At 38.0% G+C, this 23,689-nt stretch overlaps 1 protein-coding gene across 1 annotated transcript; it reads right to left on the reverse strand.

The window, feature by feature from the left end:
* Positions 1-1,050: 1,050 nt before the first annotated feature.
* Positions 1,051-20,813, reverse strand: TES (testin LIM domain protein). The gene is made up of 7 exons (XM_062491081.1): positions 20,798-20,813; positions 17,150-17,237; positions 8,059-8,308; positions 6,639-6,977; positions 3,138-3,353; positions 2,457-2,615; positions 1,051-1,242 (listed from the first exon to the last, which is right to left on the reverse strand). Exons 2-7 carry the CDS (start codon positions 17,233-17,235, stop codon positions 1,051-1,053), a joined length of 1,242 nt encoding a protein of 413 aa, XP_062347065.1. The 5' UTR covers positions 17,236-17,237; positions 20,798-20,813.
* Positions 20,814-23,689: the final 2,876 nt, after the last annotated feature.

A 23,689-nucleotide genomic window follows, 5' to 3' on the forward strand; every position in this document is an offset into this window, starting at 1 on the left:
TTGGTTTATCTAGTAAGCAAAGCTAATATACCACTGTGAATTTTTTTCACTCAAATACTGGAAGTTTTCTGGGAAAGGCTTCTTCATGCTTTGGTCCAGAATTTAGAAATCAAAAGCAGAATCCGTTTGCAGAAATACATTCTTGGAAATGCATACAGTTCTGTGTGCCACATCCCTCTTGATAGAAGGCACAACTTATGGAAAGAACATTCATGATATAAAACAGAAGCCAGTTCTGAAAGGCTAACAGTGGCACCCACTACTTCTGGTGGATTTTTTTTCAATCTAAGCAAGACTTAGTCTTATTTTCTAACACCAACACTCCCCACCCTCAATCTATAACATAACTTCAGTATTTGTAAAATTAAAGCTTTTTTAGGCATGAACAGTTGTACGAAACAAACATGAGCCAACATTTTTCTACTGGTGGAGTTACTTGCAAAACTAGACATAGGAGTAGTCACTATCCCCCAAGAACTAATGTGTCAAAATCAAAGAAATTATTAAAGGCAAACTTTTAAGTATCATTCTTCCTGCATACTTGAAGTCAGGAAAACAAAGCTGTTTATGGCAGTAAAACTGATTATTTTGTTGTTCTGCTTGATGAAAGCAGAAAAACTACAAAAATGATAAATTAGTGAAACCAGGGATGGAAGAGTTACATTTATCATACAAAACAAGATAAATTGGAGCATTTTCACATCATCTTGTTCCATTAGACAAGATACAGCAAAAAGATTCTTCACAGTGAAGAGCTCCCTTAGAATGTAGAAGATTTGTAACACGTTTTCTTACATTTCTGTGATATGAAGTATCAGAATTTGAAATAAGACTCAGAAAGAGTATCCCAAAAAAAACCCAAAAAGTGTTATTACAGCTAATAAATGAAGATTACATAGAAAGGTTTAGACATTTACGAAAAAAAATCTTTGGGAAATGCTATTTAATACTTTCAATAATTTTAAATGCCCTGAACTATATATTTTACAGTAGAAATGCAAGAACCTTTGGAACACAGTAACACTTGATTAGTTCTGTGCATGTCTTCTTTTATGACATCATCTTTCCCTTACATTCCACTGAGCAGAAAAGCATCCCTTCCACAGATATGAACTTCTGGCGAATCAGACACTTGCTGCAACAGGAGCACAAGAAGCATTCCTGCGTAGCATGCCAGTTGAAGTTGTTGTATGTTACACGCTGAACCTCTGGATCTATAGCATTATGACAGCCTTGGCAGATCTGTTTAGAAAAAAAACAACACTGAAATGAAGCACACACATGGTCTCTTCAAGTGCAATAAAAACCTAGAACTCTTAAATATTTTTGAAGGAGAGAGACAGATGTTAGAAGAAGCCTTTATAAAAAAAGTCTCCAGCTTTTGATTTTTTCTTTATTTTTAAAGTGTTTTTGTTTGAATTCAGCTAAGGGCACAGAATAATAAAATGGACACACAATTTATTTGCTGCTGGGACTAAGCTTAGACAGTTATATGGTTAAGATTTCCCAATACCCAAATAATCACAAAAACCTTTTATGTCAAACAGCACAGATATTCATATATGAACCTAAATATGTGAAGATATTAGCTACAAATCTTCCTCTGCATTGACAGCTCAGTGGCAATGCCAAATAATTAAAAGTTATTAGAAAGTCTTGAATGCAATTAATCTTAAAATCTGGTTGTTCACAAATTATAATTTAGATAGAAAAAACTAATGTTTTAAGAGGCAAAAAAACAGCCTCTCCAAAAAACCAATTCCTTACACCTACCTCAGAGTATTATTAACTGCCAACAAGAGATGACCATGTTTTCCTCCATTCACTGTATAAACCATCTAGATGCACATTAGACTGAGCCCCCAACTAGTAGCTAGCTAACTTACAGTGATGATTGGACCATCATCTCAGATTACTTTCCAGTAAAGCCACAAATCAAGAACTACCACTCTTTTCCAAACTTCTAGCTTTATCCTGTCAATCACACTCCTTTTTAACCCACCTGGTTCGAAATAAATGAAACACCTAGATTGCAGTTATCACTACAGGCTTTTAGCAGACAGCTGAAATTGATTCCCACCAGGCTCAATGAACTGCAATTGATGAAAACTAAACATTTAGCAGCATCACTCATCTTTACCTACTTTACTCCTTCTGTTACCAAATCCTGCTTCATCACTGGCTAAGTTCCAGGTGCTTTTCCAACAAGTTCCACCCCCACTCTGGCAGTGGCTTTTGTCCAAGTTTTGTTCAAGTGAGAAAACTCATGCCTGCCTAAAGTCATGGGTTTTAGTTACTTTTTCCCAAAGGGAAAGAAGATGAACTGACTCAAGCCAAAACACACATTCAATTTATACTCTTCAGATACTCCCTGACTGAGAAAAAGTAAGAGTTTGAAGCTCCATACACTTATGTTCCCTTCCTTCACAACACCAAGACATCTGTAAGGACCTTACCACAGCATGGTTCTTCATATAGCAGGATTTACAGACTGGCTTGTCATTCACTGTTATATAGGTTATCCCAGCCAAAACGCAATCACAATCAAAACAGCAGAAGTGTTTCAGATGCCAGTTTTGCCCTTCTGCAAGAGTATATTCATTGCTGAATATTAGCTGTGAAGAAGATATAAACAAGTATACAAGTAAGCAAGTACATTAATTTGAACAGTGCACCTTTTAATAAATACAGCCTCTGGATGTTTTGTGATTTGCAAGAACTCCCAGTGGTACCACCATTAACTGTTTCCCAAAAGCCTCCATGCTGCTCCACAGCACAGAACCCGTAGATGCCAGAGGCCCCAGGAGGGCTGCTCCCTGTAGCTGCACAGGGTCAGTTTGGCCCCTAGTGCCCCTGATAAGGAAACAACTGCGTAAGTGGGACTTGTTGGAAGAATTTGCCCTCGCGTATCACATCCTATGTCTCCACACATTGTGCAAAATCACCAACTCCAAAACAAACAATGCATCTTCCTGAAGTGCAGTATCCATATTGGTTTCAGTTCTTTGCATCTAAAATACCAACTATACTGGTGAAGGCATACCATATTCCTGCACTGGAATGTTTTACTAAAACTCCTCATCACTTCTCAGAGAACAAACTTATATGCTAGAAGAATGGACTAGGATATTTCCTACCTCATCACATCCAGCACAGCGGGGTCTTTCACTGTCACAATAATGTCTTCCACAATACAGGTTACCATTCTTCCAGAAATAGATCATGTCTACTAGAAGTTCACTGCAGGTGCAACAGATGAAACAACCTGGATGCCACAATTTGTCATATCCAGCACGTTCTGCATAAACAGCTGGGTCGCCTTCCTTCATGTTCAGTTTGCAGTGATAGCAGGACTAGAAAGAGATTATTACCAAGTTAATTAAGTATTTGAGAGATGTATTTATAAAAATTACATCCTCTAGATACATTTAATAAATTCCATTTTTCCAGACTGAAATTAAAGCATTCGTTTAATCCCATGGGTAGACAGTGGTTCAACACATACCTTTTCCACATCTTAGGTTTAACTAAGCAATTCAAGATGATGTACATTCTACTGTCATAGCATTAGTGCTCCTTAAAAGGATTGCTGTACTTTGCAGTATTCACATTTGCAATTGCAGTCCAGTGTTTAAAGAAAACAGGCAATTAAAATTCATGTAATTCGTGTAATTTGTAACCCTTACATGCTTAGGAACAAGGAGAGGATAATGAGCCTCCATCCAAGTTAACCAGCTATGACTAGAACAAATGACAAGAAGATGGCTGTACTTACAGGTCATGAGAAGACCAAGCCATATTTGCATCACTGGTGGGGAAAATAAAAAATAAGTGAATATTTCAAACTGATTCTGTTTAAAGCTGTGTGCTAGGGATCCTAGTCACTCATGGCTGCTATCCAACAGTCAGTGATTAATGATTTTAGGACAGGGAGAGTGACTATAAGTAACTACAAATCAAACACACACAGCTACACTACCAATAGTTCCTGAGAGTTCACAGTCATTCTTCTCCCCTAAACCTGTTTATAGGTACACCAGAGAGGTTTTTGCCATCAAGTAAAAAAACACAGATGATTTATTTTACTGAGCCAAAAAATTTTTATCTACAGTTTAATCACCAGTCTGGCATTTCCTGCACTCCAGCTGGTCTGTGGACTGGGCTGAACATCCTGGGAAGGTTTTCCTCTATGACTCACATCAGCAACAAATGGCTTTGTGTGTGCATATAAAAATAAAATACACATAAAGTGCCTCAGCTGTAAGGCGTATTGCTCAGATCACAGATGCCAGACAATTTCAAAAGGCATATAGAAATCCACCAAAAGAGGAAGAACAACTTGGAACAGAAACAGAATGCAGAATGTAGGGAAATTAAAGAAAGGGAAAGTTCAAATATACATTTATAAAGGTTTCTGATCTTTGTACTTTAGACCTCACTCCAAGAGAAGTCCACTGGAAGGTTAAGTAGCTGCCTAGACCTAAATCTAGGCAATGTGATTAATTTGCCTACCAGTTACAACATCTCCAGCTTTGGTGGTTAAGAAGTACATAAAAATTTCCTTCTTTACAAGATGAAAATATGCTGAGTACCTATTTTTCTTTAATTCAGCTTTCAGTCACAGTTAAAAAGCTTTATACTTGTAAATACAGAGACAATTATTATAGGTATATTTACATTAACAGTGGAGACCTGGTTGTTAACGTTGATGGGTTTGCTTTTTTTTATTTTTTATCAGGTTTCAAAGAAGTGCAGTCTATTCCTATAATGAAAATTAATTTTCCAAGAGATTCTTTTTAATACAGCTAAAGGAATACAGCTTTGAAACTCAGTCTGAAAGACAATGTACAAAAAAATCGGATGAGCAAAAATGCAGAACCAATAAAAAAGTGTAGACAAGGATGGCATTCTTCTGCTAAGTATTTGAGAGCTCTTCTTTGTATCAATTTGTTCAATTTATGTTGAACTGTTAAGTAGTTGAGATAATGCTAAATCATACAGCTGAAACAAAGTTTCATTGCTGAAATCAGACACCCCCCCAAATACTTAAAAAATAACACATCCAAATCCTGATTATTTAACCCCGTGTAAACTCAGTACCTAAGAACAGATAAGAAACCCAAATGTTCACTTATGCTATTAAGCACCTACTAACCTCTTTCTAAATCATGGCCCACAGTGATAATATATGCTTGGCTTAAAATGCAGGAAGAATACCCAGGTGCTGAAGTAAGGAAAGTCTGGAAGTGACAAACAGGTGTAATGTAAAAACAAAGCACCTTCTGATACAATTAATTACTCAAGAGGACATATAGTGCCTCCTGCTATTGACTTATTATAGTCCAGGGCAGTTGTCCAGGAGGGCATAATGCAAGATGGGCATTTCTGTAGGTCTTCCTTGAGGAGATAATTAGGAATTGTGGTTGTGAAACTAAAGTATACCAGCAGGAAAGGCTGATTTAAGACAAAATGACAGTAAACTAATCAAGCTATGGTAGAAGAACTTTTGAGTTTCTGAGATTCTCCATAACAAGACAGTGACAAAAAAAAAAAAAACAACAACAACAACAAAAAAACAGCTAAATGGCACAGCTTGAAAATTTCTGGAGTACGTGGCCATGTCTGGAGGTAAAACCTAAGTGTTAATTTTATATTTCACACCAGTAGTCATATATACAGTCAGTTCAGAAATAAACAAAAATAAACAGCACACCCCTACTAGTACCACAAGAGCCACATTCTACAACCAATATTAAGCAAACCTTTTTCTCCAGATAGAACTTGTATATTAATTTTCTGTACGCAACCCGAAGACAAATAATTTTAAGAATTCATACATATAACAGCAACATTTCTAGAAATCTACTTGTAGTAGAGCTTTTGACACTCCTAAGTAATGTCTATCCCCCACAAAACTGATTTAATGTTCCTTCAGTAATCCTACCTCTATTTTGTATTTGTAATCAGTAGTTGAGATATGCACAGCAGTAGTTATTTCAGAAATAGCCGATTAATGCTATAATTTTTGAAATATCAATGAAAACTGGGTAGTTTTATATACTTTGTTTTTTGTTGAACTATTATAAGGAGAAATCAGATGCTGAAGGAAAAAAATAGGAGCTGAATATGAAAAGAAGGCTAGTCGAAAGACCATTGAATGGCTCAACTTGTTGGACACAGGATGGAGACACATTACTTTATTATTCCTTAATTTCACTTCATTTTAAACACAATTTATCAAGCGGGTAATTTCAGTGCTTTTCCAAGAAAGAGGCGAAAACAAGCTCCTAAAATTAACTCTTCAAGAGCAAAAGAACATAACAACTAGTCCATCAGACAACACAAGCTTTTTTATTATTCTTCTGTAAAAGCCACCCTAATATACTACCTCCAAGCTAACGCATTTTTGCACTGAGGATGACAGTGTCACCCAGGAAGTTATTTGCTGCAATGCATTAAATACTATCAGAAACCAGGGCTCTGTGCAGACATTCACAACATATTCCAGCTCCCCTTCTTTCTTTCCCACATTTTTGCTATTACAAATTAACAAACAATTTTATTGGGCTAAAATGACCAAATAGAGCACTCAGATGATAATTTACCTTCTTGCTTTATCTTTCCCTTCTTATACTTACGTATTGAGGTGCTTTCTGATCTGGGGGCTTCTTCTCCATTGCTCCAACAGCAGATGAGGTACCTCTGCCACCACCATTTTTCAAGTTATTCTCATTAGCAGCTCTCACTTCCATCTCACCAGGGAGCTTGACATCTCCTACACCAAGTGCCTCTTTTTTGTACTTCTTCACAAACTGTTCCATATGCTTAACCTCACTGGGTGAAAGCTCGTGGCATTTTGAAGGATCCTGATCGTGAGCAGGCAGCTGCTTTGCCAACTGCTTCTTCCTGTATTGTGCGCCTTCTGAGCCAGCAACAGGCTGCTTCTCCTTTGGTAACATCTGCATGTACTGTCTAGCCTGAATCAGGAGGAATTAGATATCAGATGGCACTTCAACTACAGACCCATTCTCATAAGCAAACACAACTAAAATAATCTCTACTGTTTTTAGCGACAGTCAAATTTGTCAAAAACAAGGTTCTTTCCATAAACATTAAGCTCCCGAAACAGTAATGGAGATAAAATACAGCAGATGCATTAACTGGCTTCTTCCCAGAGTAAGAGACGGGCTCCTTTTTAAGCCTTTTACAACATACAGAAAATTACACAGCATCTTGTCTGTTGCTCTATGAACACTGACCATAAGTACAGTCCTAGAAAAGTAGAATCTGAAATAATCTTGGAGTATACAGCCCATTGAAGAAATAACTCTAGCTAAATTAAGGAAAGTTCTAGCTTTAATAAAGCAATGACAGGGCTAAAAATCAAATTGGTAACTGAATAAGTCTTAGATGCACTAGGTTTGATTAATTCACTGAAAAGGAATAATTCGAGATAATGTCATTCTGGCATGGATTACACAACATTTTGGTACAATAAATTAGTAATCAAAGTCTGAAAAATGAAGCAAGATCCTCACAAGGCTATCTACCATCTAACTACTTCAGCTGAAAATATACTGGTAGAGAGCTGCTCTTTGAGATGTTAACACTGACCTTGTTCTTACCATATACAGTAAAAGCTATAAGCAAGGCTAAGTGTTCCCCTTAACTTTAAACAATGATCTAAATTGATGTGGTTACAGGTTTTTGTTTCTTTTTCCTTTAAGCCCACACTCCCTGCAAATTTTTCAACTTTATTTAAAAAAAAAAAAAGAAAAAAGAAGTCCAGTTTCTTGAACCTGCACTCCAGGGACTTAGTAGATAACTCTTAATCCTATGTACTAAAAACTACCATATCTCCCCAGGTTTTTAAGAGTTTCTACATACAAACATCCACAAAGTATGATGAGAGATGCAAGACTCATTAAACAGGCACCGTATTTTCAGTTTTGAGGAGGAAGAAAAGAAGACTACAAGGGGCAAAGTTAGCCTTCCAGAAAGTTCTGCTACTCCCACCAACTCCTGCCTTGAACATGAAAAAGTGTGAGTTGGACTTACAAGTGTCTGATTCTGAACAGGAGGAGCCCACTCATAAGTAACAGTATCAATGGGTATGTTCTTGGCTGGCACTGGGCTGGTCAGTATCATTACATTACGTTTATACATGGGATTGCCATCATTCTTCAGCTTTGCAATGAGGGTTGTGTATTTTGTATCTTCAAAGAGTTTCCCCACTTTCCGATCTTCCTCACTACTTGAAAGGATATCATGCTCCTCCTGGCCACATTTGCAGTTGCGACATATTTTCCTGAAATTCATGGAAACAGCAACAAAAGTACAATGTCACACCATCTGGGTGTGTAGCAACATCACCAGGAACCCAAATCCTTTCTTTTCAGTGCTTTGTTTAGAAATACACATGTTTTTCTGCAATGTATCAAGCACTTCCTTATGTGTCCTGTTGTATTATTTACATTGTTTATTTACAGATATTGTTATCAGACATCAGTGACTACACTAATGCATTTTTAATATGAAGCTATGTAATTTCCTCAGTTACATCTCAGTACTGATGAAGCACATATATATCCTTTATCAGTCACCAACCAAATTTATTGTAAGATAACTTAATGCAGCAACATGATTCCTCCAGCAATCATTTGCTTGGGATTTTAGTTTTTCAGCTGTTCTTCATACATTCAACGTTAGACACCTTATACTATTTTTCTCCATATGTATTTCACTATATGCATGATATTTGGTTATCACTGGGTCACTATCACATGGAAACAAATATTTCCTAGAAAGGAAGAAAATGCATACAGGCATACAAAGAGTGTAATTGCACCAAGTTCTGTTCAAAGCACAGAATTTAAAGAGAAGATGAAAGAAAAGTTAAAGGCTTATATGGACAAAGCCTTTCAAAACAGCTGTGAACCAAGCCAGATGTACTCTGGCACATGCTGTAGGGAGAATTTTCACAGAAAACAGCCTTAAAAGGTAGATCTACTTACTTGGATATAAATGATATTTTTTCATATACAACACATTTCAACTACTTTAGCCAATGAATATTAGAAAGCAGTTTGTTACCTTAAGCATAATTAAACAAATCACACATAATCAACAGAACCTTGGATTAGACAAGCTAGTTCATTATTCATTAACAGCATCCTCAGAACTTCAGTTCAAAGCAGTCAGCCAGAAATCAGTGAAACTAGATGTTAACTAAAGGTTCTTATTACAGACTAAGAAAATGTATAAATCTCCCGGATCTCTAGACTTTGAAGAGGAACAAGCAGCATTTTACCCCATTATTTAAACTTCATACAGCAAATAGCATAAACTATTAGCTATAAAATGCTTCTGAAACCTGCTTGCCAAAACCCATCAAACTCTTAACATTGTTTTGCATCTTGCTTTATACAGTCTTGAAGGCAAGTTAGGTGCCATAAGCCACAGGAACACAACAAGAACATGCCATGACTACAGCAAGCCCCTGAGGTAGAGGGAAAGGAAGGACCTTTAACTGGCTACCTGAAGTGATACACAGCCAGCTCCAAACAGATGCTCTCTATATGTACACCAGTTTAAGATGTGGGCTACTAACATTTCAGTGCATGGTGGATGCTGCACTGGTCATTTGGTTACACAGAAAACATACGTTGTGGTAATTTAAGTTGTAAAGCCCACTCCAAATAAAAATACCTAACTGCAATAAAAAATGAGCCACTCAAGCAAAATAAGAACACTAAGCAGAAGTGACTCCACTTTGTAACACAAATATCTAAAGAGATCACTAACTGGTGTGTAGGCTGTCTGACAGCTTCCAACTCATTTCCACAGCAGGAAAGACATGCAGAATTTTAAGGCTGATACTTACCAAGATAGCTACTATACACTAATCACTTTGCAATCTCCCAGTTTACCAAAATATTCAAGCATGAGCTAGCATTGCCCATTAAGCCTAAAAGCTTTGCTATGTATCTCAAGCACTCGAAACATAACATTTTGCAAGATCTTCAGCATCTGTGTACACAAGTCCTTCACACAGCTAATACTTAGAGACTACTTAATATAACAATAAAGCAATTCATATTCACTTCACTCATCTTTTATGGCATGCATGTGAGTGATTATACCTTATTACCAATTCTCAGGCATATCTTTTCTGAGATCCAATACCAGATGACAGAATCAGACTTTGCTTTTTGCAGATTTAGTGATTTACATCACGATCACCATGTAGCTTTATGCCTCACAGCACACATGCTACTGGAATTGGAGCAGTTTGTCCACCCAAACGAAACACTTTATTTACTCTTACAAGTTAAATCTTTAGCAACAGTAACCCCAGTTTCAGTCTTGTCTTGATGAGATTTAATAACACTGATGAACAACCAGACATTCTTGGGTTCCCTGCACAGACTTAGGCAACTGAAGTATGATCATGCTGTCCAGAACTGCTCTGCTTGCAATACAGAGCTCAGCAAGAACAGTTCATATTGCTGTATTGCCTGTATGACAGGCAGTGCACTCTCCCCACTCAACAGCATCTAACTACAGTAAAGCAGCACTGACAGCAGGCAGAGATCAGACCATGCACCACATGCTGTGGTGGAATTCATCCTAAGAATTTCACATGGGCTAGAAAAGCCACAAGAGCACCTAATTTTCACTCATGTCATCAAATTGCATATCTTTTTTCTAATAGTATTCTTTCAGAATGCAGAATAGCTTAGAGATCCTGTTTCTATTTCCAATTAGATGAACACCCTGACTCAGCTGCTGCCATTATTCTTCATCCCACCTTGAAGGCTTACATGTTTGACTGACTGCAGTATCTGCGAGAGATTTGTTTTTGCTTTCCTCATAAATAGGTAGTTGCAAAAAGAGTAAGCACACAATTCGTCCATAGGTCCTTCCTGGGACTCACTGTGATAATCACTGCATTTATACTTGTATTAAAAATAATGAGGTAGCCATTAATGTTCCCCACCCATGCACCCACTAAATTAAGAATTTGACTGTGTGCATTTCAACCTAATCTCCTTGCTCTTTCAAAGTTAAGTGAATAATTCTTTTCCAACAGTTTGCAAGAAGCTGTTACAGGGGCTATATTACAAGTGTAATAGTAGCCTTGGCATTAGAACTTGTGTACCATTGTGCCTCTGAACACAGGACAAAACAATACAGAAAGAACATGGAGAATGCTGAGTCACAACTGATGTCAGCATATCCCAATAAATTGAAGGAAAATCCCCTAGGCTGTTGCCATTTCCCATGCTCCCCTGGATCTCAGCCACATGAAGATGTCCATACAGCTGCTAACAGCCCAAAAAAGTACCCTAACCTGATTTATAATCTTACCTCATGAGTAATTTTCAGTACTAAAAGATATCCAGTTGATATTTACACATGTAACAGTTCCTGCAAAGTACTGTTTACAATTTAATCCTAAACTTCTTTCACTAGTTGCCACAGCTTATTAGTCACACACAGTCCCCTCTACAGAAAGTATACGGCAAATTCCTTGTCTTTAGAATAGACTGGCTAATCATTTTTTTGGTCACTGGAGTAACCCCATTCAATTACCTCAAATTTATATTTCACAAGTCTGTCTGATATTTGATGCTTTATTTTCATCTTTGATGTTAAAGTGAACACTTCATGTGCAAGAAAAAACAATTGCTGTTATATACACCTAAAGACATATAAATATATAAAAGACATATAAATATATAAAAGACATATAAATATATAAAAGACATATAAATATATAAAAGACATATATGCCTAGACAATTTTATCACTTTTGACTCTTGTCAAGAGGATAGGCAGGGAAAATTTCTTGTTCTCTCCATCTGCATTGCTGAAAACATTTTCTCTTCACTTGAGGACATTCAGCGAGATCCCTGCAGAAGGAGGTGTTATCAACTCCTGCTTATTGTCATCACCTCATCAAAGCAGAGCAATGATCCTCCACACCCATCTCAGAATCTGAAAGGCTTTTCCCACTCAAAACATGGAAGATAGGGAGGAAGCTTCAAAATCCGTGGTATGAAAAGTTGTGTATCAGTGTAAAGACAGCTCTATTAGATAGTGCCTTGCCAGCAGGTGTTGAGTAGTTAGAAAGAACAAGGAAGAAAGGCAGAGATTCCATCCTCTCAAGCGATGAATTCCTGTGTCCTGAATGTCTACTGACAGGAAGGATCAAAGACTTGCAGTTCCTTCTCCAAAATCAAATGTTAACCATCCTCCTGATTATCTATGTTTTGGTGTATGGAGAGGAAAAATAAGATGGATAATTTTCCTTCCTATGCCGGCTCCCAGTGACAGGAGGCAGTATCTGCAAGCATAGAGAAATCCTCAACAAAGACCTGGCAAGTCCTGAGGCTTCTGCCCTTCATGCAGAATAACAAACCTCTTCCTATTACAGAATCACAGAAATCCAGATGACTCTTGACTATCTCAAGTGAGGGAGGCTCCACAGCCTCTCTGGGCAAACTGCTCCAGTGTTTGGTCACCTTTCCAAAACTAAAGCAATTCTTCCTCATACTCACGTGGAATCCCCATGCATCAGTTTCTGCCTGTTGCCTTTTGTCCTATTGCTCAGCCCCCCTGAGTAGAGCCTGCTTCCATCCCCTTGGCACCCTCCCTTCAGATACTGACAGACATGGATGAGGTCCCCTCTCAGCTGTCATTTCTCAAGGCTGAACAGGCCCAGCCCCCTCAGCTTTTCCTCATACGAGAGATGCTCCAGCCCCTTAATCATCTTTGCTACCCTTCGCTGAACCCACTCCAGGAGCTCCGGGTCTCTCTTGTACTGAGGAGCACAGAACAGGAAACAGCACTCCACATACAGAATGCACCCCAGGACAGCATTGGCCTTCTTAGTCCCCAGGACACACTGCTGGCTCAGGGACAACCTGCTGTCCACAGGACCCCCAGGCTCTTCTCCACAGAGCTGATTTTCAGCAGGTCAGCCTCCAGCCTCTGCTGGTGCAAGGGGTTATTCTTCCTCAGGTGCAGGACCTTCCATTTGCGTTTGTTGAATTTCAGATGGTTCCCTCTGCCCATCTCTCCAACCTATCAAAATCCTGCTGCACAGCACTCTGGCATATCATCTACTCCTCCCAGATTTGCATCATCAGTGAAATTACAGAGAAGGCACTTTGCTTCTTCATCAGTCTCTGATTTTGTAATTCCTTCCGTTATGTTTTGTCACTTTTAATGCAGCTATAAGTAATTGCAATTGCTTTGAACTTCATCTCAATGCTTTCCTGTCAGCTGTAGTATCAGAAAATCTTAAAGCCAACTTAAAGCTCTCCCTGCCTTTTATGCACTGTATTTGTGCAGAGAAGTCACACGCTGAAAAAGATAACTTTTGAAAACAAGAATCTTAAGCTTGGGAATTTTTTTAACATCTAAGCAAGTCACATCAGGGACAGTTACCACTTTCTGGTATATATGCAACCAAGATAAATCAGAACCTTCGCACCTGTTTTTAGCAACTTCTCACTCCTGTCCCATAGTTCCCTCTAGCAGGAGACACATTCCCAAGGAGCAATATGTAACTGAGTAGCAATCTCTTACATCCAGCCTGACCAACTGGACATGTGTGGGGAGTGTTTCGCAGCCTGAAATAAATCTAACACTTAAATTAAGAATATCTTCTCCACCTCCTGCTGCTATTGTATTTACACCAAAGCATAATTCTGAGGACCATTTGAAAAGCAAAAGCTATTAACACACGAAGATAAACCCGGCCATTCACCATTAATTGATAATGGTAGTTAACCATCCAACTACCATTGTAAACCACATCTCTCACTTTATTCATTTTGTGTTCAGCTCACTGAGGCTACCAGAACTTCAAAATCTAGGAATAAATTTTACTAAAGGCTTGCTTTACCACCATTTCTATACTAGCCTCAATTTACAGTTCTGCACCTATAAAACCTGCCCATGCAGTGTGTCAAGATGTAAAGCACAAACGTCTTTAACAGTAGGTACCAGCCCAGAAGAGATATATTTCAAATACTCCCAGTATAGAGAAAAAGAGTATAGCAGCTCCTTGTAAAGCCCTGCCACTAGATGTACACTTGGGTTTTTTGTGGACTTTGCAATCTCACTCCCTAGAGGAAGAACTGAGGGTCTTCTCTACGGAAATACAAAAAGAAATTACATGTCGGCTCTTTGAGGAACGGCGTTTTCATGTGTCAGACCAAGACCCGTGCGATGTGCTGAAGCTCCTCGGCTGTCCCCAGGAGAGGGCAGTGTCAGCCTTGCACAGCCCGCAGCAGAACCACGCCCGGCACACGCGGCTGCCACTGCCCCGCTCGCCGGGCGGCATCTGGCACGGATGGAGGGCACGGTCTTCATAATGCCTTACGGAGCTGTGCTTTGGGTTTGTAGCTAAAACAGCCTCGATAGGATTTGCTATTACTGGGAACTTCTGGCACGAAGGCAAGGCTTCCCCATTTTTGAACTCTGCCCCCGCCTCAGCAAGTAGAAAAGCGGGGAAGGGGTGCAGCTGACAAACTGGTCAGGGGGGTTTAAATGCTATATAATGTCATGATAAGCAATAAAACAGAAATAGAAGATGATGAAATCAGGGTTTCTGACTTCTTAAGTAATTACTGCTTGGAGACTGGCTAGGCATCAGTGTGGTGGTGGGCGATGGCCAGTGAGTCCCTTTGCATCACTTGCTCACCCACCTTCACCTACTAACTCACCATGAGTTTGGCTCACTTTTGTTTCTCCTTTTTTGTCTCCCACCCTGATGTCTGGGACAGGGAGTGAGTAGCTGTATGTGTGTTTGGCTGCTGACTAGGGTCAATCCCTACCACCCAGTTGTTCTCCCAATGTGTAACTGCTTCCCTAATTACAATTCTTACTTCAACACATCTCTTATCTATGAGTAGCAACAAAAAAAGTGGGTAAACTTGAACTGATTTTGATTATTCATGTTTTAAAGACAATATTCTGTCCACTTGTGCTACAGTTTGTTCCTACTTAAAACAGTCTCAGATTTGAAGGCTAACAACTAGGTAAACAGATATTTAGGATGCAACACTTTTAATTTAAGTGTTGGACTACTAAAATATATGCATCATGCAAAGCGCATTTTTTTCTTTGAAAACTATTCACACAAAACTGAATTAAAACTTCAGATTCACACGCTCACTGTCCCCAGTAGCAGCTCTACTGGAGAAACAGCTACTTTCCAACCCACTCTTGAATTCTCTCAATTGCTAATTTTTGACTGTTTCAGAGGTATGTGCCACATTTGTCTGACACTTAGATGAAGCTTATCAGACTACTTCCAGCCACATTATTTATCTGGTCTATCCTATATGGAACTCAATTTCCAAACTAAATCTTAGCTAAACAATCACTGTTTTAACATCTTTTTCATTACTTGCTCTTTAATCCACTGCTTTCTACGAAGTTGTACTTTCTAGGAGAGACAGTGTCCTGAAAAGCTATGTATTCAGGACCTGACACAATAAGCCCTAAACCACAGGAAGACAGAGCAATATGGATAAAGAAAAAAAACAGGCAAAAAACCCCAAATATACACACAAAAGCAGATACCTTTTAACTTTGCAATGATACTATGATGTGACTAAACCACTTCAGCCATTTTATTTCTTTTTATTCCAAATTATTTCATGCTAAAGAATAATCTAGCAATTACAAGGTGTAACATTGGCAACTAAGTTTAAAAAAAATGGAGAAAGTTAACTGGACTTTTTCCTCCCCCACTCGTCATTTCCCTGTCTTGCATAGCAACTATGAAGAAAAGAGCTCTCAAGTAGAAAGTAATACAATTTCTCATCTAACCATGGATAAACACTATTGACTCTTGCATTTTTTAGAATTCTCTTTTATTGCATTACTTACATCAATTCTGTTTTATTTTAGTATTACTTCTACACACAACTCCTCTGGGATGCAGTGCATATTGAAAAAGTCTTTCCATAAATTAATTATTTCTTTTATCTATGATCACATTTACTTACTAGAGCATTACCACTTTTTGATCCATGTCATTATTTCTAAGTTGTTTCTATAGCTACATATTACAGATAAGAATATAGCTTCTTGATTATGTATCAACCTCGAACAAGTTATTGCTGTGTTTTGGTTTTTTTTTGTTTGCCTGATTATTTTCTAAACAGTCTCATCTGCAGTCAAATATTTGGGCAAAGGTGTAAAATCTTCTAGGCCTTATCAGCACCTAATGCCACTATGGCTGGGATACAAAGGTTATTTTCTAAAACAAACCAAGTTCTACTGCAAATGCAATTTTCACTGTAGCTAGTTAGCACTAGTTAAATGCAGTAATTTTAATTGATAGCATGTGCTAGTGCTACTAGCAATTATTTTTCTGTTCTTTTCGGGCTTTTCGCTTTGAGAGGGATGTTTTTTCTAAAAAATCAGAATTACTAAGGTACATTTTGGGAGCAGACACAGTATTATGAGTGAACTGAGCCTGATACATTTTTGTATACTAATGCATTTATGTATCTTGTTTCAGTAAAACAAGGTCTTAATGAAATAGAAAGTTTCCACATAAGTAATGACAGACTACTTATTGCTATCATCGACTCACTGATTTAGGAACAGTCCACCATCCAAGGCTAAGTACTACTTAACTTATTTGAATTTGTGTGACACACACAAGTCACACCTCCATCTAAATAAGTTGTAGCTGTATACAAAATTCCGAATATTTTCAAAATAGTTTTACCTAGCACCTCAGATCAAATCTTACGTATTTGGTCAGGAGTTGAAAAAGCATTTTATTACAGAGATAAACCACACTTCTTTCCTGTCATGTCTCTTACTGTAAGGCTAGACATAGTTCTTACAAATCTACTTCAATTGTTTAGTCAGCTAAAGCAAATGCTGCAGTAGAAGTACTACCATTCACTTCAGGGCAGATGAAAAGTGTGCTCACAAGTGATCAGGTACTCTGTTAGAATGCAGCTGAGAAGTTCTGGCCCTGAACCAGCTTTTTTAAAGCATCCTAATAGTTCAACTGAGAGGAAGAACAAAAATGGTTACCGAAACATTTGCATATATATGTCAAGGTCTGCAGTGCTGAGTCACAGCTTAGAATACATTTGGTGTCACTTACCTCCAGTAATGAAGCTCAAATCCTTCACACTTTTCTTTGCATTTTAAGCAGGGGGCACCAAATCCTTCCTCGTGCCCTAAGCCCATCTGTGTAGAGAGGAAGATTACTACAGTCAGCTTTGAGAATTACGCTGCAAGAATTATTTTACTGATGCCTTTTTAGTTTGTGATCAACAGCTAAAGCAAAAATTAAGCATTTGACTAAGCTGACATAAGGACAACATTCTGGGGTCCACTCACCTTCCTACTATATCTATATAAGCAGCAATATTCACACAAGCCTGTACACAGGGTTAAGCTAAGCAGGCAGAGGTAGCCTTAGTACTTGTCTGGTGACTTTTCTCCCCAGCCCAGCTTGCTCTACAAACTTCACACAAGGAAAGAAGCAGATTCTTTGCAGCATTTCCTTAGGTCTAAGGCTGTGAAATCAGAGTGTGGTGAGAAAACCTCAAGTCAAAGGATATTTAATCCAGCTGCCTATACAAAGTGATTTACAGTATATGACTTGGCAAAATACAGGAGATGAAGAAATAAATAGACCCTACATTTATATGCAGGAACCTGGAATAAAGGAAACAACTAAGTGGTTTGTCTAATATTTCCAAGTATAATTGAGGCTACTGTGATAGTGACTGAGAATAGCACACACCCTTTACAATTTCCTTTCAGCTGGACTCGTACCAGCTTACTTTCTGAGGGGAAAGAGAAACAGCACAGTAAGAAAAAATCAAAGACCAGAAGCGATATGCAAAGGGCTTCAAAAGGATAGATGACCAATTCACAATGCAGAGGAAATATAAGAGAATATAGAAAACAGTAGAGTAAAGGCATTCACACAATATATCAACACATCAGCAAATTTAACCAAGTCACTTGCAGTTTGAGGTGAAAAACAAGTATGAAGTACAATGACTTATGCACTTATATAACACAGTAAAATTCAAATGTCTCACTCAAGCACTTGAAACCTTTGAGGAACATGGGTCTCAAATCAGTCAGATGAAGGACCATGGAAATGAAGTCACAGCTGTGTATGCAGGCTCATGCCCAACATGTAGAGAGGAACCCATCCCCACACCCCCACACAGTAGGAGGAGCTCTCCCAATTAGCTGTAGGTAGAAACTGCAGTTTAGCTTTCACCATGAATGGAAATTGAGCTAGAACTGAAAAGCTCTGGTAGAAATTTTAGTTCTGGCAACAACAACACAATACAAAGTTATTATATGCATTGATACAGTTTTATTATTAAGTTTGCCATTTACTGAGAGAAATCATACTACTATTGTTGTATGTACCAGGATATAGACCAGGTCAACTTTCAACTTGCTTCCATCCAAAATAAAGAACAGATTATTCACAAACCATTTGTTTAATATAGAACACATGGTAAAATGCAGGGAATACCATGTTTTCAGTTATTTCATAATTGAAAGGATCACTACCTCAACAGTCATCAAACATTCCTGAGGAAAACTTCCCTGAAGGTCATGATCTATTTTAGTGAAAAGAGGAATGTTGGCAGCTATTAAGCTACTGCAGGGATGGACAGAAGGACATAACATTATTTCTTTCATATCTGGAAGATGAAATACAAGCTGGCTGTGATCATGGTGACATCTTCAAACTGAGGACTCAACAAGTTCATGTTATAGGTGCTAACCTGAAGCCTACCAGTAGACATATATAAAAAAGCATAACTTTAAAGATTAGGTTCTTCATCAGCTACACTTTTGATAAGCTAATTAGTTAATAAAAGTTCATCTTCACTGAAGATGGGCATTTATTCACACAATAATAAATGATGTCTTCTCATCTGGAAACCAGAGATCTCCCATACACACACACCACAAAACACAAAAATACAAAGCACTCTTCACAAGTCACACACAAAGAGAACAAGATGTTGGCCAGGAAGTTTTCTAAAGTGAAAAAGGAAGCTAAAGCAACACAAAACTTTTTTTTTTTTTTAAACTTTTTATAGGGTAAGGAGGGGGGTTGTGGGGATGTAGAGGGAAGAGGGAGAGACAGGTTGTTTATTATTTGCTGTTGTCTTGTTTTTATTTCTTTATGCTCAGGCTCTCCCTTCCTTCAAAGGGAGTGGAATGAAAAGAAAGGGAAATAATGACCAACTCATTAGTATTGTAATTAGAATATTTAGAAACATAGGACCACTTGTTTAGAGAGGACTTTTATACTACAGAGAAATAAGCCTGACATTTCAAGAATTCCCACAACAGAACCTGAAATTCAAGTAAGAAATATTTTTAAAATTGCAAAAACCATTTAAACTATAATTTCCAAGCCTCCTAACATTGTGGGTGGTTTTTTTTTGTTTGTTTGTTTTTTGGGTTTTTTGGTTTGTTTTTTATTTTTAGCTAAAAAAAAAAAACACCTCTTCAGAAGCAAATTAAGGAGAGGAAATATGTGCTATCTAAATGCTTCACCCAGAGCATTCTCTCCAGACTACAGGGACAATAACCAGCCAGTCTACTTGCACTTTCACAGCCAGCAATCTTAGTGCAGATTTCTTTAGAAATAGAACATTCTACATTCCGTCCACAGAAATATAGAGCACATCATTATGCAAATGCTTGTGCAGCTCAAGACAAATAAGTTGAATTAGCAAATGAGACTTGTTTTGAAACAGGTTTTTCAGTTTGTCATGAAACAGAAAGAAGGGAATGATATTTCTGTACACAGTGTCTGGACACCTTATGGAAAAGGTTTAGCTCAAGTCTGAAAGGCATGCTAAAAACCAAGTCAGATGTGATTCTAGATGCACACACAACCTCAGCCTTTGTTCTGACAAAGAAGCTACATGGCTGCTTGCCAAAAATTAAGATATAAAATAGCCAAACTCCAAAGCACTGTGGGCTATTGCTATCCACAAGTCAGTGCATTACACATATTTCTCCAGAGCCCTGTAACATCCTCCAGTTGTAAGAAAGCATCAGCCTCAGAAACTACTTTCTTCTTCAGCAGCCAAATCAGCTGTAATTTAGGAAATTTATAAAGCCCAGAACTTTAGTGTGCTGCTTCTTTACTGCTACCCATACCTATCTCCATGTCTTCTGCAGAACAGGGCCAGCTCTATGCAGAAGCACCCAGAGATACAGAGCAGGCTGGGCACTGGAGAAGGAACGCATGTCTAAGAACAGCAGGGAACCCATTTTCCCCATAAATGAAGTTCTGGGAGAAATGGCACAGACAGGTCAGCTGAAATGCTGCCCGAAGTAGGTTCCAGTCTATCTACTGCCATTAATTCTCATTTTACAGCAAGAGCTAACCAAACCCATCTGGTATTACCAATATATCCAGTACTGATTTAAATAGCCTGAGTGCAGAAGATGATATGACTGAGATCATCTGTTGCGTGCTGCTTTCAAGATTGCACAGTACCCAAGGGCAAAAAGCTTTAAGTGGTTACAGCCAAGAGACAATTACTGAAAGACTGCCCCCTTTCGGTTCACACTGGAATCTAGTGACAAATGCTGGCTGAGTTTACAGTAAGGAGTCATGCATAGAAAATTACTATCGTCTTAAAAACCCAAATGATCATATTCAAGTGTCTGAGAGTTTGTTAAGAAGTGTAAGAGAAACAGCAGTTCCTATGAAACAGTTTAAACCTGGCTTGTCAGAAGGGTTTATTCTTAAGTTTATTGAACATTTCTTATCTCCTCAGTCCCACCACAAGACCAGAATTAGGTTTGGCCTCAGCTGCTTTTCCTTCCTCACTCCAAGAGGGCTCCTGTACTTCCAGACAGGTGAGCATCACCCTGCCACAGACAGCAAGACAATACTGGTACTTAGCTTCTGCAAAAGATCAAAAACCCAGCCAATGTTACAGATCCCTCCAGAATTTAAAAGTATGTGGCTACACAATAAGAATGCTGTCACTAATGGATTGCAACAATTAAGTGAGCCTCAAATGAGAACTAAATCCTCTTCACTGTCCTTTTTGCAGATATTTCTCCTGTGCTCATCAGTGCTCCCAGCACAGAATTGAAGTGATCCATGCTAAAGTTATTCTCGGATTTACCATAAAATCCTAGGAATGTTCTGGTTTGAAAATTAGTTAATTATTGATCTATTTGGAATTTTGAGTGGGAAAGCACCTGTAAAGCCCAACAAATTTCTAGTACATCTTAAAGTGCTTTAAGCACTTTGAAAGAAGGGAAGGTAAAGCAGGAAGGACAAACAAAAAATAAAAAATAAACCCAAAAACATAAGAAATCTCATTGCTGTGCATGCTCTATTGCTGAGACCTGATCTTGTATCACTATATTCTGTACCATCAGAAGTCTTCTCTATCAGGGAAACACAACAAATGTAAAATTAAAATAGGTTACAGCATTTAAACTTCAAAAACATAAGAGCAATGATACCTCTTATGATTCTAGAATTAAAGAAACAACAAACTACTACGAAAGACATATGAATATCTGGGCAATGCTCTTATAAAACTTTGACAGACACTGTATGAGAAGGAAAAAAAATAAGATCTGTAACAAAAAACAGTATCCCACAAACCACTTTATATTTGTTTTTAACATGTGTATTAAAATTGATGGTAAGTGTGACTCTGTTTTGTTTTAGTATGCATTTTGATTTAGGGAAAAGTTGACTGGAATTAAGAAGCCTGGGTACAGAAGTCCATTTTGCACAGAAATAAAGATGCCAAAAAGTGGTTGCACCCAAGAAAAATATTTGGAAGATGATCTGGGCAGGACAGGCAGAGGAATAAATCAAGGAGCTGCAGTAGCCTGATAGTACAAAAGTCCCAGGAATTTGTTTTATTGTGATACCTTCTACTAAATATCAAATAGCTCAGAATTTAAATATTTAAGGCACTGCTACATAGTGTACTTTCAAAAGGCTAACAGCTATTAAAGATAGCTCAGCTGGACAGAAAACAAGTCTTACTTATGCACGAAGTCCAGCATTTCAGTAGCTGAATTTGAATGCAGCTGACACATACTACAACACTATCTGTAAACCTCCAATAAAACACTATCCATCATCCAGTACTGCATAGGCAATTTTCACAATACTCCATTTATTTCTGCTTTGATATCAACACTCTTACCCAGTTGCATCCTCTAACATTAGGTTTTGAGAAGCAGTTCTGGAAACCTACAAATTCATTTTTTAGGGGCTTTAGTCAAGCAGGAAAGTGCATGCTTTCTTCCTGCTTTAAAAAGCTGTAGCTAGACAGCTTTAGACTGAAAACAAGGCACAAATAAAGATTAAAAAAAAAAAAAACCCTAAAAATTCGCCCAGTAAAGCCAGAAATACATACACAGCAGAACTATAGTACAGTTAGACCTGGTGTATTCTGGAAATGTCATGACAGAAGCCTCCTTACTCCCTTGACCTGTTCATCTGACCAAGTTTGAGATGCTAGGTAACAGGTGTGACATGCTTAACAGCCCCTGCTCTTCCTGAAGGTTTCCAGGATGTCAAAGAATCCCACCAACTTTGGTTACCAGCAAAAACTATATATTAGGGGGTTAGTACATGTACACCCCTATTCAAAAAACATGCATATATATATATATACACACACACATACACACCCAACCTATACACATAAGTATTAGTTATATATAAATGAAACATGTATCTATTTAGATTGTAAAATACAATTTTTAAATGGACTACATTATAGATATTTATTATCTACACCCTTATAACTGTAAACCTTGCATCTGCAAGGAAGAAGATAGTAATTTGCATGACATGCTCAGTATACTCTCTTGAAGTAAAAAGCAATTTTAAGCAACATTTACCAATAAAATTTCATTGAAAATTGCAACTCACCATTACTATTACTTACTTAGAAGAAAATAGAAACATTTTTTTTCCCCAGGAACAACTGCAGAAGCAGATCTTCGTTACTTTTATGACAGAATACTGTAACTCAAAGTAAGTTGATTCCCCCCACCCCCCCTGCACCTTGCTGTAAAATACTTGGCTTATAATTATACCCTATCCAAGAAAGTTTCATCTGATCTTGAAAGTCATGCAGTCCTGCATTCAAAGAGTTTCTTGATTTGCTATCCAGGCATTTCATGATATTTTATAGTCAGACAACTGGAGAGTACTTTTGCCATAGGGCAAAAAAGAGTAAATGCCAAAAAAGTTTAGTTTAGCTGTGCCATATTTGCCAAGCTGCTATCCAGGGATGCTAGATGAAAAATAACTAGCGGTATGGATTCAGACAGCTGTTCCAAAATTGTTCACATATTTTTTTTTTTTTTTTTAATTTTTATGGGGGGGGGGAACCCTCAAACACCACAGCATATGCAGGAAGCAGTTAATTAAGTTTCCTTGGGAACAAAACTTAAGTAGTTCCCCTCATATCTACATAAATGTTTTAATTCTTCCACTTGCAGGCAAAACTCACCCCTGAATAAAAGTACATTTCCTTGATCTTACTATACATATGAAACAGCAAAAAAGACCTGCTATAATGGGTTTCCATAGCAGTAACACCAAAACAAACAGTGACCTCAACAGGAAGTACAGCCCAGCAGACAT

This window comes from Cinclus cinclus, chromosome 4 (assembly GCF_963662255.1).
Source record: "Cinclus cinclus chromosome 4, bCinCin1.1, whole genome shotgun sequence".
NCBI classification, from domain to species: Eukaryota; Metazoa; Chordata; class Aves; order Passeriformes; family Cinclidae; genus Cinclus; species Cinclus cinclus.

What these genes read in the sequence shown, in the direction of transcription:
- TES (XM_062491081.1), bottom strand. Translation starts at nt 17,235, where the DNA reads ATGGGCTTAGGGCACGAGGAAGGATTTGGTGCCCCCTGCTTAAAATGC. An exon ending in TTTGAGCTTCATTACTGGAG is followed by an intron (nt 8,309 to 17,149) that starts GTAAGTGACACC and finishes CATGAATTTCAG; the next exon opens with GAAAATATGTCGCAACTGCA. An exon ending in ATCAGAAAGCACCTCAATAC is followed by an intron (nt 3,354 to 6,638) that starts GTAAGTATAAGA and finishes ATCTCTTTCTAG; the next exon opens with TCCTGCTATCACTGCAAACT.